The sequence below is a fragment of the Hemitrygon akajei genome, chromosome 8 (genome assembly GCF_048418815.1).
Source record: "Hemitrygon akajei chromosome 8, sHemAka1.3, whole genome shotgun sequence".
Classification (NCBI taxonomy): domain Eukaryota; kingdom Metazoa; phylum Chordata; class Chondrichthyes; order Myliobatiformes; family Dasyatidae; genus Hemitrygon; species Hemitrygon akajei.
In genome coordinates, this window is record NC_133131.1 from 109,208,055 (window position 1) to 109,225,937 (window position 17,883).

The 17,883-nt window shown below is 39.1% G+C and overlaps 1 protein-coding gene across 2 annotated transcripts in view; it reads left to right on the forward strand.

Moving 5' to 3' along the window:
* The window catches only part of ezh2 (enhancer of zeste 2 polycomb repressive complex 2 subunit), a 136,244-nt gene that overhangs the window by 48,473 nt on the left and 69,888 nt on the right, over nucleotides 1-17,883 (forward strand). For both annotated transcript variants that reach the window (XM_073054370.1, XM_073054371.1), the window contains exons 2-5: nucleotides 4,716-4,865; nucleotides 9,951-10,076; nucleotides 13,701-13,820; nucleotides 14,316-14,436. In XM_073054370.1, the coding sequence (XP_072910471.1) occupies nucleotides 4,716-4,865; nucleotides 9,951-10,076; nucleotides 13,701-13,820; nucleotides 14,316-14,436 (517 nt within the window). The remainder of the gene's footprint in view (nucleotides 1-4,715; nucleotides 4,866-9,950; nucleotides 10,077-13,700; nucleotides 13,821-14,315; nucleotides 14,437-17,883) is intronic.

A 17,883-nucleotide genomic window follows, 5' to 3' on the forward strand; every position in this document is an offset into this window, starting at 1 on the left:
TTGTGTATTTAAACTTCCACAAAACTTTCAAAGTGCTCTTAAGAGGTTGATAGTCGATAGTCCAAGTTACTGAGTTTGGTAAAGGCTGATAAACTGTCCTGGATTAAGAATTTGTCGTCAGTTTAGAAAGTAGAAATAAGATCCATTTTTACATTTGGGAAGCTGTGACAGGTTGGTTGGTGAGGGGCACCAATTATTCATGGTCTGTATCAGTGAGTTGAACAAAGGGATCAGAATAACTAGCTAAGTCCTTCTTTGGTCAGGGTTGATCATGGATGATGCTTCCTAGCTGTGTAGATATGTATGCCAGGGCAGAATAATATGGAGAACAAGCTGTTGCCCATGTAGTAAGCTCCCCCTCTCCATGCATCTGATGAACCCAAAGGAATGATGGAGATCGATAGTTTGGGACCAGGAGCTTCACAGGAATTGCCAGCGTTAAACCCAACATAAGACTGCCTTAGGGACTCCAGCTCTGGATTTTTCCTCGGGTTTACTCCTGAAGCTTTCCCCGTGACTGGGTATAGTGGAGATTTGAGAACAGAGTTTTCCTTCTAATTGAGCTGCCAGCCACAGCTGACGAGTCCCATCTGTTCGAACCGACTGGTTTTAGGGCGCCAGTAACCCACTTTTGTCCCATCTCCTGTCAGTAGAAACGGTTCTCCCGGGCTTAATAGCAAAGTCCACACATGAAGCCCAGGAGCTGCACTTGGTTGTCAAGATATTTGAGGCACTTGTCATTGGGAGCATTTCACAGGTAGTGAGAGCTTGTCCCTATTACCACCCCGGCTATAACAATTTTAGGGAACCAAAGGGATCAGAACAAATTTGTTGATAATGTAGAACAGTGGGAAAACTAAGAAGCTGTATTTATAAACTTACATAAGCGATTTACCTTACTTACAGTGGGGGGTGGGGAGAGAAGAGAATTGGTGTAGGTATTCAAGGTGCTTTTGACTAATTTATATTTGCATGATGCTATATTAGTTACATGGGATATGTTTGAGCTAACTTAAAAAACATGTCTGAGTGGAAAAACAATGGCATTTCCTTCAGGTATATGATCACTCTTATGACACAATGTCATAAGTGTAAGGAGAAATATTTTTTAAAAGACTGAATTTGGATTTGCAGATGTTGTTTTATTTTGCTTGTGCAAAAACCAATGTCAGAAGGCATTAATATAACATTTTTGACCATGTAAAAGAAAGGGTTTTATATTCTAGGCTTGAAATGAATGCAAATGTCACATTTGCCTTCCTCACCACAGACTCAACCTGCAAATTAACCTTTAGGGAATCCTGCACAAGGACGCCCAAGTCCCTTTGCACCTCAGTTTTTTGTATTTTCTCTCTATTTAGAAAATAGTCGACCCCTTAATTTCTTCTACCAAGGTGCGTGAGCTTAAAATTCCCGACTCTGTATTCCATCTGCCATTTCTTTGCCTGTTCTCCTACTCTGTCTTGGTCCTTCTGTAGCCTCTCTGCTTCCTCAAAACTGCCTGCCTCTCCACCTATCTGTGTATCATCTGCAAACTTTGCAACAAAGCCATGAATTCCTTCAACCAAATCATTAACATGTAAAGTAAGAAGAATCAGTCCCAACACAGCCTAGTGGAACACCACTAGTCACTGGCAGCCAACTGGAAAAGGCTCCTTTTATTCCCACTCTTTGCCTCCTGCCAGTCAGCTATTGCTTTATAAGTACTAGAGTCTTCCTTGTAATACCATGAGCTTGTAGCTTGTTAAGCAACCTCATGTGTGGCACCTTGTGAAGGGCCTTCTGAAATTCAAATACACATTAACCAATTTTCCTTTGTCTATCATGCTTGTTATTTCTTCAAAGTATTCCAAATAGATTGGTCAAGCAAGATTTTCCCTTGAGGTCATGTGCCTTCAAATACCCTGAAACCATATCCTTAACAATCAACGCCAACATCTTCCTAATCACTGAGGTCAGATGAACTGGTCTATAATTTCCTTTCTCCCTTCTTGAAGAGTGGAGTGACATCTGCAATTTTCCTGTCTTTTGGAGCTGTTCCAGAATCTAGTGATTCTTGAAAGATCATTACTAATACCTCCACAATTTCTTTAGACACCTCTTTCAGAACTCTGGTGTCTGCACCATCTGGTCCAGGTGACTTATCTAGCATCAGACCTTTCAGTTTCCCAAGATCCTTCTCTTTAGTAATGATAACTTTACACACTCCATGACCACTGGCAGCTGCACCTTCCACCATACTGCTAGTGTCTTCCACAGTGGAGGCTGATGCAAAATACTTATTCAGTTAGTCTGCCATTTCCTTGTCCCCTATTACTACCTCTCCAGTTTAATTTTCCAGAGGTCTGCTATCCACTCTCACCTCTCTTTTACACTTAATGTATCTAAAGAAACCTTTGGTATCCTCTTTAATATTAGCTTACTTTCGTATTCCATCTCTAGCTTCTTAATGACTTTTTAGTTGCATTTTGTTGGTATTTGAAATCTTCCCAATCCTCTAACTTCCCACTAATTTTTGCTCTATTCCATGCCCTTTTCTATGGCTGTTATGTTGGCTTTGACTTATCTTGTTCGCCATGGTTGTGTCATCTTGCCTTTAGAATACTTCTTCCTCTTTGGGATATATATACCCTGTGCTTTCTGAATTGCTTCCAGAAATTTTAGCCATTGCTGCTCTGCTGTCATCCTTACCAGTGTTCTTTACCAGTCAGTTCTGGCCAACACTTCTCTCATGCCTCTGTGATTCTCTTTACTCCACTGTAATATTGACACATCTGACTTTAGTTTCTCCTTAAAATTCAGGGTGAATTTGATCATATTATGATTGCTTCCCGTAAGGATTCCTTTACCTTAAGCTCTCTAATTAATTCTGAATCATTGCACAACATCCAATCCAGAATAGCCTATCCTCTAGTGTGCCCTTGGAATCCAGCACCAACCTGATTTTCCCAATTTACCTGCATATTGAAATCCCCCATGACTATTGTAACATTGCCCTTTTGGCATGCATTTTCTATCTCCTGTTCTAATTTGTAGACCACATCCTTACTGCTGTTTGGAGGTCATATAGAACTCCCAGCAAAGTCTTTTTACCCTTGCAATTTCTTAGCTCTATCCACAATGATTCAACACCTTTTGACCCTATGTCACCTCTTTCTAATGATTTGATTTCACTTTTTACCAACAGAGCAATGCCACCCCCTCAGCCTTCTTCCCTATCCATTCAATACAATGTGTATCCTTGGACATTAATCTCCTAGCTATAATCTTTCAGCCATGATTCAGCAGTGTTCACAACATCATTCCTGCCAATCTGTAACTCTGCTACAAGTTCTTCTACCTTATTCCATAAATTGTACATGTTGAAATCTAACACCTTCAGTCCTGTATTCATTCTTTTCAATTTTGTCCACCTTTTACGTTGCAACTCATCCTGTTGACTGCAACCTTGCCCTGTCAACAGCCTCTCCTTGCTAGGAATCTCACTGCGCATTGCCTCTGTTTATAAGCCAACGCAATCATTTTCAGCACTATCACTCTGATTCTCATCCTCCTGCCAAATTTGTTTAAACCTACCCAATACAGCTGTAGGCAACCTGGCCCCTTGGGTTCAGATGTAACCTGTACCTTTGCATCAGTTGATCTGTTATGAAATAAATAGTCATAATACTGTAATGTTAACTGATTTTCTCCAGTTACTGCCTGAAATGACCATTTTCTCTTTTTAGTCTCATTTCCAGCACTTGAATTATTTAGATCTCAGAACAGCACAGAAGCAAGCTCTTCTGCCCACCATGTTCATGCTGACCATTCATTGTACTTATCCGTATTAATCCTACTTGCCCATATTTGATCTGCATCCTTGTACGCCCTGATTACTCAAGTGTTCAAATAGATGCTTAAATGTGTGAGCATCTGCCTCCACTATTTTCTCAGGTAGTGTGTTCTAGATTCCAACCCCTTTGGATGGATGGTTAAGAGTTCTCCATTCTAACCCTCCTAGACATCATCTTTTATCTCTTTCTTTTAGATCATTCTCTATGCCTCTCATATCTTTATATACTTCTATTAGGTCACTCCTTTGCCTCCTCTGCTCTAGGATAACAACCCGTACTATATTATTTTGTAATTGAAATAATCCAATCCAGCCAGTATTGTGATGAATCCAGTATGGGATGCATCCACTCCATCACAGTCATGTCCTTCTGAAAGCTTGATGACCAAAACAGCACGTAATCTAACAGGTGTGCCTTAACCAATGTCTTATAACATGATGGTCTCTTTTATTCTTTTCACGTCTGATGAAGGTGTGCATCCCATATGACTCCATCGTCTTATTCACCAGTACCGCTGCTTCCAGGGATCTGTGAACTTGGACCTCAAGGTCCCTCTTTATCAGCACTCTCTAGGGTGACTTCAAACTGAATGAAGTGTATATATGTCTTCTAGTAAATGAATGAGTACACTTTGGACAAATTAAAAGCCAATTAGATATTTAAAAAAAGAAATATAAGAGATGCTAGATGATTTCAATTGCAGAATGATGGACTCTATTAGGTGGCTTTTGAAAGTTCTTCTGAAAGAATTTTCATGGGGATTTGCTATGGATTAGAGCATTTTGTATAGTCAGAGGTTCTTGTCATATATAGAACTTTTAATATGTTGGAAGTTGTGTTGTAAGGTTTTGTGACATCTTTATTACAACTTTCTTGCAGGACATTTTATTGGAAAATATCTACCAAGTAACCATGGGTTTTGCTGGCAAAAAATCCACAAAAGGACCAGTTTGCTGGCGAAGACGGGTTAAGTCTGAATATATGCGTCTCCGACAACTGAAACGTTTTAGACGAGCTGATGAAGTTAAGGTAAAGGACTCCTTTTTCTGATTTGGAACAGCTCAAAACAGTTTGACTCTGAAAGAATGTTGGCACCTGCTAGCTTCAATTGCTATGTTTTCCAGGACCAGGAGAGGGTGCTCCTACTTAATTTATATGTACAAATCTTGAAATTTTCACATAGGATCATAGAGCATTGCAGCGCAGAAATGGGCCCTTTGGCCAATGGAATCTGTGATAAACTGTTATTCTGCCTAATTCCATTGACCCGCACCTGGACCATAGTCCTCCATCCCCATGTATTTACCCAAATTTTACTTAAATGTTGCAATGGAATGGCTGCTCTTTTCGCACTTGCAACGCTCTCAGAGTGCAGAAGTTCTCCCTCAGGTTCCCCTTGAATTATTTCACCTGCAAATCTTAACATAACATATGGCCTCGAGTGCAGGTCTTGCCCAACCTCAGTGGAAAAAGCCTCCTTGCATTTACTCTATCTATAATCAAAATCTGGTCTAATGTTGATTTGTGGCAGTGGTACATTGCAATACATAATAATAACTGTAAGTTAGAATAAGAGCTATACTTTGTATATATAAAAAAAAATTAAATAAGTGGTACAAGAAGAAAGGGAAAATGCTGTGGTTGTCTTCTTGGGTTTATTGTCCATTCAGAAGTCTATGCTGGATGGGAAGAAGCTGTTGATGAAATGTTGAGTGTCTTCAGGCTCCTGTACCACCACCTTGATGGTAGCAATGAGAAGAGGGCATGCACTAGGTGATGGGGTTCCATAATGATTGGTGCTGACTTTTAGAGACGTTGCCTTTTGAAGCTGTCCTCGATGATGGGGAGGCTAGTGCATTTTGCTGCATTCATTTTTCCCTCTACCTTCATAAGCCTTCCAGGTCCTGCTGCAGTGAAGCATCCCCACAGTATGATACAGCCACCACAATCCAAATTGTCAACCTGTAACTGTTACCTGCTCAGTTGAGGAAAAACACCAGAGACACGAAATTACCTCTGAAGCGGCTTTTATTCAGAGAGGAGTTCGCAGCCCCCACGCACTTCAGGCGTACGGTAGCCAACTCCCAATTTGTCAGTTTACAAAGGTCATACTTATACCCAAAAGCAGAGTACTACATTCGCAAATATGGTTACCGATTCAGATTCATCGATTGATTGGCTATTGCATAGCTAAGCACACAAAATACTCAGAATAAACATAGACGTAAACCTAATACTCGGAAGAGGTATAGCTCAAAACACTTTGCCGAACACATTGTCTTGTGGTCGCAGATTCCCTTTATTTTGTGGTAGCCACATGCTGTCTGGCACCTTATTTTAGCTACTTCCTCAATAACGTATTCTCTCCCTAGTCTTGTCTACATATTTTGCTACACTTACCCCTCACCCACCCCCTGTACACGTACCCCTTACCCTCTCCACATTCTCATTCCCTCCTGTGATCATGAAATGATCACTGATGTTGATACCTTGGAGCTTACAACTGCTCACCCTTTTCACTTTTCATCCTTTGATGAGGACTTGTTTGTGTTCCCTCTGCTTCCCCTTCTTGAAGTCACAAAAAATTCCTTGGTCATACTGATATTAAGTGCAAGGTTGTTGCTATACCACTCAACCAGGTGATCTTTCTCACACCTGTATCCCTCCTCTTCACTATCTGAAATTCTGCCAACAGTAGTTGTGTCATCGGCAAATCTATAGATGACATTTGAGCTGTGCCTAGTGTAGAGTATAGAGTAGAGCAGTGGGCTAAGCACACATTCTTGAAGTGTGCCAGAGTTGATTGTAATCTCATAATTTTGTATTTCCTCTATCAAATCTCCCCTCATTCTACATGCCAGGGGGAAAACGTCACTGCCCTTTCATCCATTCCTTATAACTTGGATCCTCAAGACCCAGCAACATCCTTATAAATTTTCTCTGGTCTTTTAATCTTACTGCCATCTTTCTTGTAGGTAGGTGACTAGAACTGCACACGATAACTCAAGATTTGACGTTATCTATGTATGTGTTATACAACTTCAGCAAAACATCCCATCTCCTGTACTCATGAAAGCGAATGTGCCAAAAGCTCTCTCTACGATCCTGTCTACCTGTGATCCCACTTCCAAGGAATTATAGATCTGTGTTCCCAGATCCCTCTGTTCTCCCACAATTTTCCATGTCCTAACATCCACACTGTTAAGTTCTATCCTGGTTTGTCATCCCAAAGTGCAACACCTCACATTTATCTGCATTGAATTCCGTATGCCATACTTCAGCCCATTTTTCTCACTGGTCCGGCCCTGCTGCAAGCTTTGATAATCTTCCTTTCTTTCTACTACACCCCCAATCATGGTGTCTTCTGCAAATTGTCCATTCCAGTTTGCCACATTAAAGTGCAACATGTTTCATCCTATCTGACCATGACCCACTTTAAGAAAAAAAAATGCATTGAATAGTTCAGTTAACTGTTTATTATCTTACTGAATGGACTTGTAAAACTAAAGTATGAAAAATAGCAGTTGGAAACTAGTTATTGATAAATTCACATGCTTCGAGATTAAAATGTTGAACCTTAGCAAATCTGTTACTGTGGCACAACTAAAATTGCCGAACTCAAATTCTTAATGTTTAAGCTGAAGTTTTTTTTCTTTAACTTGGTTTGAATATCAGAAACCACATGGGAAAGAACTATGGCATTTTTGACTCATTAAAGGAACACTTTCTTGGACCCAAGGTCCAGTGTTTTGTCTTTAATCCTGTTAAAGTCATAATTCTGTATTATGTGTCTCAATTCAAGTTTAAAATTTATGGTATCATCTTCCCCACCTTTTTCAGGTAATGTCCCAGATCCAGCAAACTGAGTGAAACTATTGCATAATTTCCTACTTAATCTCCAAAGCAATATTTAAAATACTTGCAATATTGAGCAAATTTGCTTCAAAAAGTGTACTTTATGATTCCATGTTTTCATAGGTATTTACAATAAATATCAAAGATTTGGGTGGGTGCACCTAATTTAAAATAGCTAAGTTTGCTGGTGACGTGGATTGTATGTTGGTTTGTTGAGAATGCAAAGCTGTAGAAAGATTTTCAGTTGAGTTGAGTAAATGTGCAGGGACATAGTAGATGCAGTAAAACATGAATAAATGAATTTTGTTAGCAAAGCAAGGCGGGACATTATTTAAATGACAGTAATGTTGATGCCAATGCTATCTTTGTCTACCTGCCACCAAAAAAACAAGTAGGTAGCCTGAACAAGTATTTAGTAGCAAATGGTATTTTGCCTTTCATCTCAAGAGATCTTGAGTACAAGAATAAGGATTTATTGCTACAATTGTTCAAGAGCATGAGACCACAGCTGGAATATTGCATGCAATTTTGATCTTCCTTCAGAAACGAGTGCAAGGAAAGTTCTCCAGCCTGAGTTTTAGGATGTGAGTGTATTGTATGAGCGGAGGTTAGGTTAACTTGGCCTGTCAGACTGACGGCAGAACTAACCAAAAAATATATAAGGATATGTTAAGAAGGTTATTTTTTCTAGCTAGAACCAGTGACACAATCACAGGATACTGGGTATGATGCTTAGAGTTGAGGTGAGGAGAAGTTTCTTCCTTGGAAGTTGGTGAACCTCCAGAATTGTCTTAACATGGAAAATTCTGGAGGCCCTATATATATTTAAGGATATGAGTTTCTAGGTGCAGCAGGCATCAGAATGCATGATGAAAGAAAACTCATATAGTATTGAGGTAAAGCATCAGCCATGATCGTATTGAATGGCTTTGGCTTAAAGAGCCAAATGTCTTCCTTCTGTTTTTCAAGTGATCTGTGAGGGCCCCTCTGTTGGTTGGTGTCAATCACGGATATTGCTTTCTAGCTGTTTATGTGATTATGCAAGCCGGTACCAAAACTAGGACACTACAATATGGGGAGGAAGTTGTTGCCAATGCAGCAGGTTCCCCCTCTCCAAGCAGCTGATGAATCCAAAGGAATGGCAAACTATTACAGTTTGTCAGGAGTTGCCAGTCAACTTTAAACTGCCTTAGGGATTCCTGCTCTGGATTTTTCCCTGTTGTTAACTCCTGAGGCCCTCTCCATGAATGGCTATAGCCGCAAGGCAGCGGAGGTTTAAAATGAGATTTTTCCTTCTCCTAGATGAGCTGCCCACTATGGCTGATGAGCCCCATTATTTTCCAAGTATTCTTTTTAAAAAAAACTTGGTGCTTTGGGAAAGGAAATCTATCATTCTTACTTGATCTGGACTGTATGTGATTTTAGATTTGCCTACATGGTTCCTCCCCAGTGATTTTCTCAGTTTAGAATTAACTAAGGATGGGCAATATATTCAGTCTGTGATATCCTCAGCCCTGTAAGTAAAAGTGTAACAAGGACCTGAATACCATGTATCAATATCGCTCACAGTCAAGGGCCGAATTTAAAATGGAGTTGACTTCACTGAACACTGTCAAGTGCATGAGAAATATAAGGTGATCCAGAATCGTTTTGGGGAGTGTTCATGTGTGGGTGATGAAGGTGCTGGAAGGAAAGCTATTGAAATAAAATTCTGCTGCTTCATCTACATAGACGATCAAGGCAATTCCACTCATCTGGACTGAAGAAGTAGTAAAGAAAATTGTGATAGATGGATGTTGCTAGATTTGGAGATGTATTGAACCTATTGGATTACAGTCTATATTACACCAAATTTAGTACTTGGGGTTAAGAAATGATTTGAAAAACACAATACTGAAATTTAATAATGTGAACTAGATTTCAGTTATGATGAAAGACTACCAGTGTGAAGCATTAGCCCCTTTTCCTAAGCAGTTGCTGGCTGACTTGTGGTATGTTTTCAGCTATTTTCTGGCTTTAGATTAGATTCCATGCAGTTGGATTTGTTTTGAATTTATTTTTCTTGTATGCATGTTATCTTCGCATTCAATACTTTTTTAAAATGATGCTTTCTTTTTGTGTGTGATCTATTTTTCCATTAAGTAAGTTGCAAGGAAACTGAATGCATGTAATGTTAAGGATTATACATTTTTCAAGTTTCATTTGTGGTCTGGATCAATATATACGGAATTAAAATGAACAACTTGGTTTTCTTCATAGAGCATGTTCAGCGCAAATCGACAGAAAATCAAAGAAAAGACGGAAATATTGAATCAGGATTGGAAACAGCACAGGATCCAACCTGTTCACATTATGACAGTGAGCACAATGCGTGGTACAAGAGAGGTATAATATATTTATAAGAAAGGGTAAAGGATATTTGGTAATCATTTTAGCTTGTTAGTGATTGTTTGACTCTTAAATTACATTTTTCTGTAGAAAGCTATTGAATATTTAGTTGCATATATTTCTTCACAGCCAATGAATTGATCTCTTTTTATGTCATACTTGATTCTGATTATGAAACAAATAGTACTGTTGAATTGCTAAATAGGGACAGTTGGCTAATTTCAAATAATTCTGACTCCTTTGCCACCCCAATAGGGATAGGGTTCCTCTTGTCCTCACCTAGCACCTCACTAGCCTCCGTGTTCAACATCTGTAACTTCCGCCACCTCCAACGGGATCCCACCACCCAGCACATCTTTCCCTCTCCCCCCCCCCCCAGAGATTGCTTCCTACGTGACTCCCTTGTCCATTCGTCCCCATCCCTTCCCACCGCTCTCCCTCCTAGCACTTATCCTTGTAAACGGAACAAGTGCTACACTTGCCCTCACGTTCCTCCCTCACCACCATTCAGGGCCCCAGACAGTCCTTCCAGGTGAGGCAACACTTCACCTGTGAGTCTGCTCGTGTGATATACTGTGTCTGGTGCTCCTGGTGTGGCCTTCTATATATTGGTGAGACCCAACACAGACTGGGAGACCATTTCGCTGAGCACCTACGCTCTGTCTACCAGAGGAAGCAGGATCTCCCAGTGGCCACACAGTTTAATTCCACGGCCCATTCCCATTCCGATATGTCAATCCATGGCCTCCTCTACTGTCAAAATGAAGCCATACTCAGGATGGAGGAACGACACCTTATATACTGTCTGGGTAGCCTCCAACCTGATGGCATGAACATGAACTTCAGTTAATGCCCCTTTCCCCCTTCTTACCCCTTATTTATTTATATATATATATATTTCTCCCCCCCCCCTCCCCCTCCCAATAACTCCTTCCCTGTTCTCCATCTTCCTCTGGTGCTCCCCTTCCCCTTTCTTTCTTCCAAGGCTTTCCATCCTATGATACTCCCCTTTCTCTAGCCTTGTATCCCTTTTGCCAATCAACTTCCCAGCTCTTAGCTTCATCCCTCCCCCTCCTGTCTATTCCTATCATTTTGGATCTCTCTCTTCCACTTTCAAATTTCTTACTATCTTTCCTTTCAGTTAGTCCTGACAAAGGGTCTCAACCCGAAATGTCGACTGTACTTCTTCCTATAGATGCTGCCTGGCCTGCTGCATTCCACCAGCATTTTGTGTGTGTGCCTTTGTTCTAAGTATTGCTATGTGTGTACTTTAAAATATTTTAGAATTTTTCAGATAAACTGACATTAAAGAACTAGTGTCGAAGTATTAGCAAAGTTAAAATGTGTAAATAGATATTTTATTCTTTGATGTAACATTAGAGGGAGTATTTATTTATTGCTTTGTACCCAGTAAATTATTCCTAAAGTGTTATTCTTGTAATGCAGAACACTTTTCATACCAAATTTATCCAAAGTGTTTCGGAGAATGGCTTTGTGCTGCTTGAACCATGTCTTTATCGCACTTCCAAAGCATTTCAACTCTACAAAATTAAGCATGTTAACATATTAAAATTAATACAATAACAAACTGGGTGTACGCTATAATGCTTGAACATTATCTTTTCCAGTACATTAATGCCATTTGATGATCTACAAATGCTTTGCCACAGTAGTTCCTCATGTTTCTTATTTGGCAACTACATTCTGTTCGCCTTTTTTCACACACATTTTGGAACAAGAACTGTAAAACTGTTTAAGCTATTATGGGTTTCCACAATAAGTACAAATAAGTTATAAATTAGTATGTCTTTCTCAGCAGCTTTTACTATATGGCAGAGGCTGCAGTTTATTTGGATAAAGGTTAAAATATTTCTTCATAATTTGCAAGATGACATAGGCTACCAGAAGCAGTACTGTTGGTGTTTTGCAAGCCAATTCCAGTTTATCAGTTACTTTTAATTGTTTTGTAGTTTGTAGGGCACACTGGATTGTGTAAACAACTGAAGTTGCAAGATACCAGAGATGCACAAAATCAGATATAATGTAACAGATTAATGGAAAAACTACTGTACAAATCAGTGAAAAATAAGGTTTAAAGTGACATGTTTATGGATTGAAAGTGGTAATTTTAGCTGAGAAAGAATTAACATATTGTTAGAAGGATGTTGAAATATTCAAGAGTTACTGAAAGGAAATGGAATTAGTATAGGAAAATGATGCTGAGGTAAGAGCAACCTTGATCTTCAGAATAGGGGAGCAGATATGAGTTGTCAAATAACTTTCTCCTGATATTTTTATTTAGAATTATAGCATTGTTGCCTCTGTTGTGCACTCTAATTAATCCTGTTTTACCCTTTCCTTCAAGAGCTGTGATTTCCTCCCTTTTTATTTAAGCCCTGACCATTAAAAGCAAAGTCACTTTTTATAAGAACTGAATTTAAGATCGAAGCTATATTTTTCTCTCACATTGCTGTCTCTCTTAGTTCATCACTTTAATTCTGGGTCCTTAGTCTTAATGGATTGTAGATGTTTTGGTTTAAACGTCATAGATCAAACTGGTTAAATACCACATCTTTGTAATTTGTCTTAAACAGATGAATTCAAACTTCAAATAATTCATTTTCAACCCAAATACAAAGTCACAGGTGAAAGCAGGGTCAGCCAAATCATGATTTTTCAATGTAAACAATAATGTGAAAAGTGTTTATTAAAAAGGGTTAGAAAACATTTATGACTGTATCTATTTGTTTGAATGGTTAGAAGTTTGATATGAAAATTGGTGGTGTTAATAGTGAGGAAGGTAGTCTTGAGCTACATGTTAATATTATTTGCTTAAATGGGCAGAGCAATGGCAGGTGAAACTTAGTGCTGTAAAATAGGAAGTGATCTACTTTGGGAGGACCATTTAAAGGGAAACATTTTATATTTTTCAATTTTTTTGAAAGAGTCTTATTTAAATTTAACTTTTTTTTATCAATAATCTTGAAATAAACCTTTTTAATTATAAACTAGAATTATTTTTTGTTGTAAACCCCTGTAGAATATTTTCAAATTCCTTTTAGAAGTACTTTCTTTAAATCCCTTAGTTGTGCAACATGGTGAAAACACAAGCATATCATGCAGCTGGTTGTTCTTATAGCAAAAACAAATAAAGAGCAAAGACACCAGGCCTTATGGCAAAAATGTATCAAATTCTAAAAATTACACATCAAAAATTCAAACTTTGCTGCACGAGAACTATAGTAAGTTTCATACTACATACACATATTATATAGGGGCATGAATACTGAAGTAGAACTTCAACCCCACATGATTATAATGACGGTTAACACCTATCTACTCTAACCCCATTTAATCCAGCACTGTCAGTAACAATCCATGTTTGGCAATTCAAGTGCTTGTCTGGATACTTTTTTAAACTACCAAGTCCTGTCTACATCACTCCCTTGTGCAGTTAGTTGCAGATTTTACCCTGGGGAGGGGTACATGTGGTGGAAATATTCCAGCTCAGATCCTAATAACATTATCCTGTCTTTAGAAAACTTGCTTGCTTGGCTTTAAAATGCACTGTTGGCTCAATTCAAACAATAATTTGGTAACTCACATTTTCTTTATTTCCAGTGTGCTGTGGAGAGTGGATTCCCTGACTTTCCAAAGCAGATTATCCCCCTTAAGACATTAAATGCAGTGGCCTCAATCCCAGTTATGTATTCCTGGTCTCCTCTTCAGCAAAATTTCATGGTATGTGATCCAGACATGTGAGTAATCTTTTTAAAATTTCCTTTTGTGCATTCACAAATTTTATTCTTATCTGTGGGGGGGGAGAGTGGGATGAGAATTTTTTTTTATCCAGAAATGTTAAGTTTAAGTGCTAGTTATTACAGTAATTAATAGTGATTGAAAATGTTCATGTAAGCTAAATTTTGTAACAAACATGATAGAATTAAAGAAACAGGAAAAAAAAACTTGACGAGTGTCTGCTTCCGATAAAAGACGTTTACTTTCTGGGCAGTAAGTTGGACTATTAGTAATTTCTTTTATGTTGAGTAAACTTAATACAAGTCACACTTTCCTAAGTCTTTTAAACTTAATAGGTATTCAATGACAATGGGGGATAGTACATAAAAAAATGTAATAGTTGTCTGAATTTTGCACTAATTAGAAGTGGAAAGTTGATGGCGATGTTTGGTATTCTCTTTTACACTTGTACCAAAGGAACTTTCTCTTAAATTTAAGGTGGAAGATGAAACTGTTCTACATAACATTCCTTACATGGGTGATGAAATCTTGGATCAAGATGGGACTTTCATCGAAGAGCTCATAAAAAACTACGATGGAAAGGTGCATGGTGACAGAGGTAAGATTTTCTATCTACTACTTCAGAATAAGGGTCCATTTGGCAATTTTATTTCTGCCATGCCACTTTTTGCATTTTCAAAGCAAGGAATGCAGGAACATTTGGGATATCCATAAGGCTTAAAATCTGCAACTGACATCATGCCTCTCACATTGTGATTTGTAAAGCAATAATTACAGGTAAAACATCCAACAACATTCATTGCAGTAATTTTTCTAGATATCCAGGGATTTATTTGTGATATTAGACTCTAGAATGTGAAGGATTTTTCTTTAGCTCCAATAACAAAAACAGTGAAGTCATGAAATTCATCATCTTCCAGATTGAAAGCATCCATCTTTTACCTTTCCTCTCCTTTCCTCTTTTCCTTTTCTCAGACCACTAGGCTAATTTAAAGTTGTTTGCCGGGACCCTAGTCCAAAATTTGTTGCCTCCTTATCTCTCTATATACTGCCTGCAACTTTGGTTTGTTCTTATTCCCATTAATCTACTGTATACCCAAGTTCTCTTTCGGGCCACTTTTTAAGGATGTTAGTGTTTTGTTCCTAGAGACTCTTTCAAACATTCTATTACTCTTATCATTTAAAAGCAGCACAAATCGTCTCTCCTTTGAAATTGTTGCTTTACCTCAAAATAATATGTCATCAATTTTGTTTTCCAGCAGCAGTACAGTGCAAAATTACTATACTATAAAAAGTAAATAAATAGTGCAAAATAGCAATACAAAGTAGTGTTCATGCCTTCATTGTCCATTCAGAAATCTGATGGCAGTGGGGAAGAAGCTGTTCCTGAAATGTTGGGTGTGTGTCTTCAGGTTTCTGTATGTCCTCCTTGATGGTAGCAATGAGAAGAGGGCATGTCCTAGGTGATGGGGTCTTTAAGGATGGATGTCACCTTTTTGAGGATATCGTCGATGCTGGGGTGGGGGCGGAACGGAGGTACTGCCCATGATGGAGCTGGTAGACATTACAACTTTCTGCAGTTTATTTCAGTCCTGTGCAGTGGCCCCTCCATACCAAATGGTGATGGAGCTAGTTAGAATGCTCTCCACAGTACTTCTGTAGAAATTTGCACAAGTTTTTGGAGATATACCAAGTCTCCTTAAACTCCTAATGAAATGTAGCTATTGTTGTTCCTTCTTTGTAATTGCATCAATGTTGTGTCCAGGATAGATCTTCAGAAATGAAGATCCCAGGAACTTGAAACTGCTCACCTTTTCCACTGCTGATCCTTTGTTGAGGACTGGCATTGAGTGCAAGGTTATTGCTTTGACACCACTCAACCAGCTGATCTATCTCACTCCTGTATGCCGCCTCGTTACTATCTGAATTTCTGCCAACAATAGTTGTGTAATGAACAAATTTATAGATGGTGCTTGAGAGGTACGTAGTCACGCTGTAGAAAAAGAAGAGCAGTGGGATCCTTGAAGTGTGCCAGTGTTCATTGTCAGCAAGGTGGAAATGTTCTTTCCTATCTACACTGCCTGAAGTTTCCCAATGAGGAAGTGAAGGATCCAGTTGCAGAGGGAGGTACTGAGGCCTAGGTTTTGGATATACCCTGGGTGGTGAGAGTCTTTAATGATTGCACCACATTCTTAAGGTGTCACCTTTTGAAGATGTTTTGACGATGGGGTGGTTTGTGCCCGTGATGGAGCTGACTGGTCTGCAACCATCTGCAGTTTCTTTCAATTGTGTACATTGGAGCCTCTATACCAGCAGGCAGAATGCTCTGCATCATAGATCTGTAGAAATATGTTAGAGTCTTGGTGACATACGAAATCTCTTCAAACTCCAAATGAAGTGTAGACACTGGCATGCTTTCTTTATGGTTGCATCGATGTGTTGGGCTCAGGATAGATCCTTTGAAGCTGTTGAGCCTTTTCATCACTGACCTTGCTTTTCTCAGTTCTTAAATGTGTTAAAGGCTCTTAAGTTTGAGCAATCTTACTTGCATTTCTTTTTTATATCCCTTTTAATTTCATTTTTTGCTTATGTGATGGTACTAAAACTAGTGGTAATAACGCAGAGCAGTTTAGCACTGGGCAGGCGATCTTGATGCTAGTTCATACTAAATGTCACCTTCCTGCATACTCTTTGTCCATTCCCTTCATATTTGTATTATTTTTAAAACCCCTTGTGCTTTACCAAACTGCCAGCATACATTAGTACCCATGTTAACCCATTTCAGGCACCTACCATTCTGTGTTACCAAAAAAAAAAGTCCCCTGAACCTCCTACTTCCCCAAACTTTAAAAGCATATCCTCTGGTATTTGACCTTTCTAATCCGGGGAAAAGATTCCGACAGTCTACCCTATCTATTTCTCTCATACTTTTAGAAATCTCTATCAGGTCTCCCTTCAGTTGAAAGGGGTTGGAAGAGATTGAGAGAACAACCCAAGTTTGTCCAACTTTTCCTTTGATGCAGTACCTATAAAAAGTATTCACCTCCTTTAGAAGTTTTAATGGTTTATTGCTTTACAACATTGAATCACAGTGGATTTAATTTTGGTTTTTTTGACACTGATTAACAGAAAAAGACTCTTTCGTGACAAAGTGAAAACAAATATCTCCAAAGTGATTTAAATTAATTACATGTTTTGAACACAAAATAATTGATGGCATAAAAATGCACCCTCTTTAATATTACACACCATATTGTCACTGGTGCAGTCAATGGCTTTTCAAAGTCACATAATTACCGTAGATTCCGGACTACAGAGCGCACCTGATTTTAAGCCGCTGGCACTAATTTTAGAAATAAAATCATTTTTTTAAATGTAAAGGCCGCACCGGATTTTAGGCCGCACCGGATTTTCGGCCGCAGGTGTCCCACGTGTCCCACGTTGTAATATGAGATATTTACACAGAAAGATATTACACGTGAGGATTTTTTTAACTTTTAATTAAATCCATATGGTAACAAAAACAAATACATATTGCAAATGCTTTTTTTCGAACCGTGCCCGTACGCGGCTACTTTTAAATATACGTTGCGTATACTTCTTTACTGAACAACATTCCAATATCTCCTAACGACTGGTAAAAAATATATATACTGCAGCCTACCAGGAAAAGTTATTGATACCTTTAACTTAAAAGCAGAGTTCGCTCAGATCCAAAGCCGCTCGCGTAATCCGCTCCCCCCCTCCTTTCCGTTTCATCGCAAACGGCATTTAAAAGCAGAGTTCGCTCGGATCCAAAGCCGCTCGCGTAATCCGCTCCCCCCCTCCTTTCCGTTTCATCGCAAACGGCATTTAAAAGCAGATTTCGCTCGGATCCAAAGCCGCTCGCGTAATCCGCTCCCCCCTCCTTTCCGTTTCATCGCAAACGGCATTTAAAAGCAGATTTCGCTCGGATCCAAAGCCGCTCGCGTAATCCGCTCCCCCCTCCTTTCCGTTTCATCGCAAACGGCATTTTCCCACAAGACGCCGCGAAACCGGGTGTGAC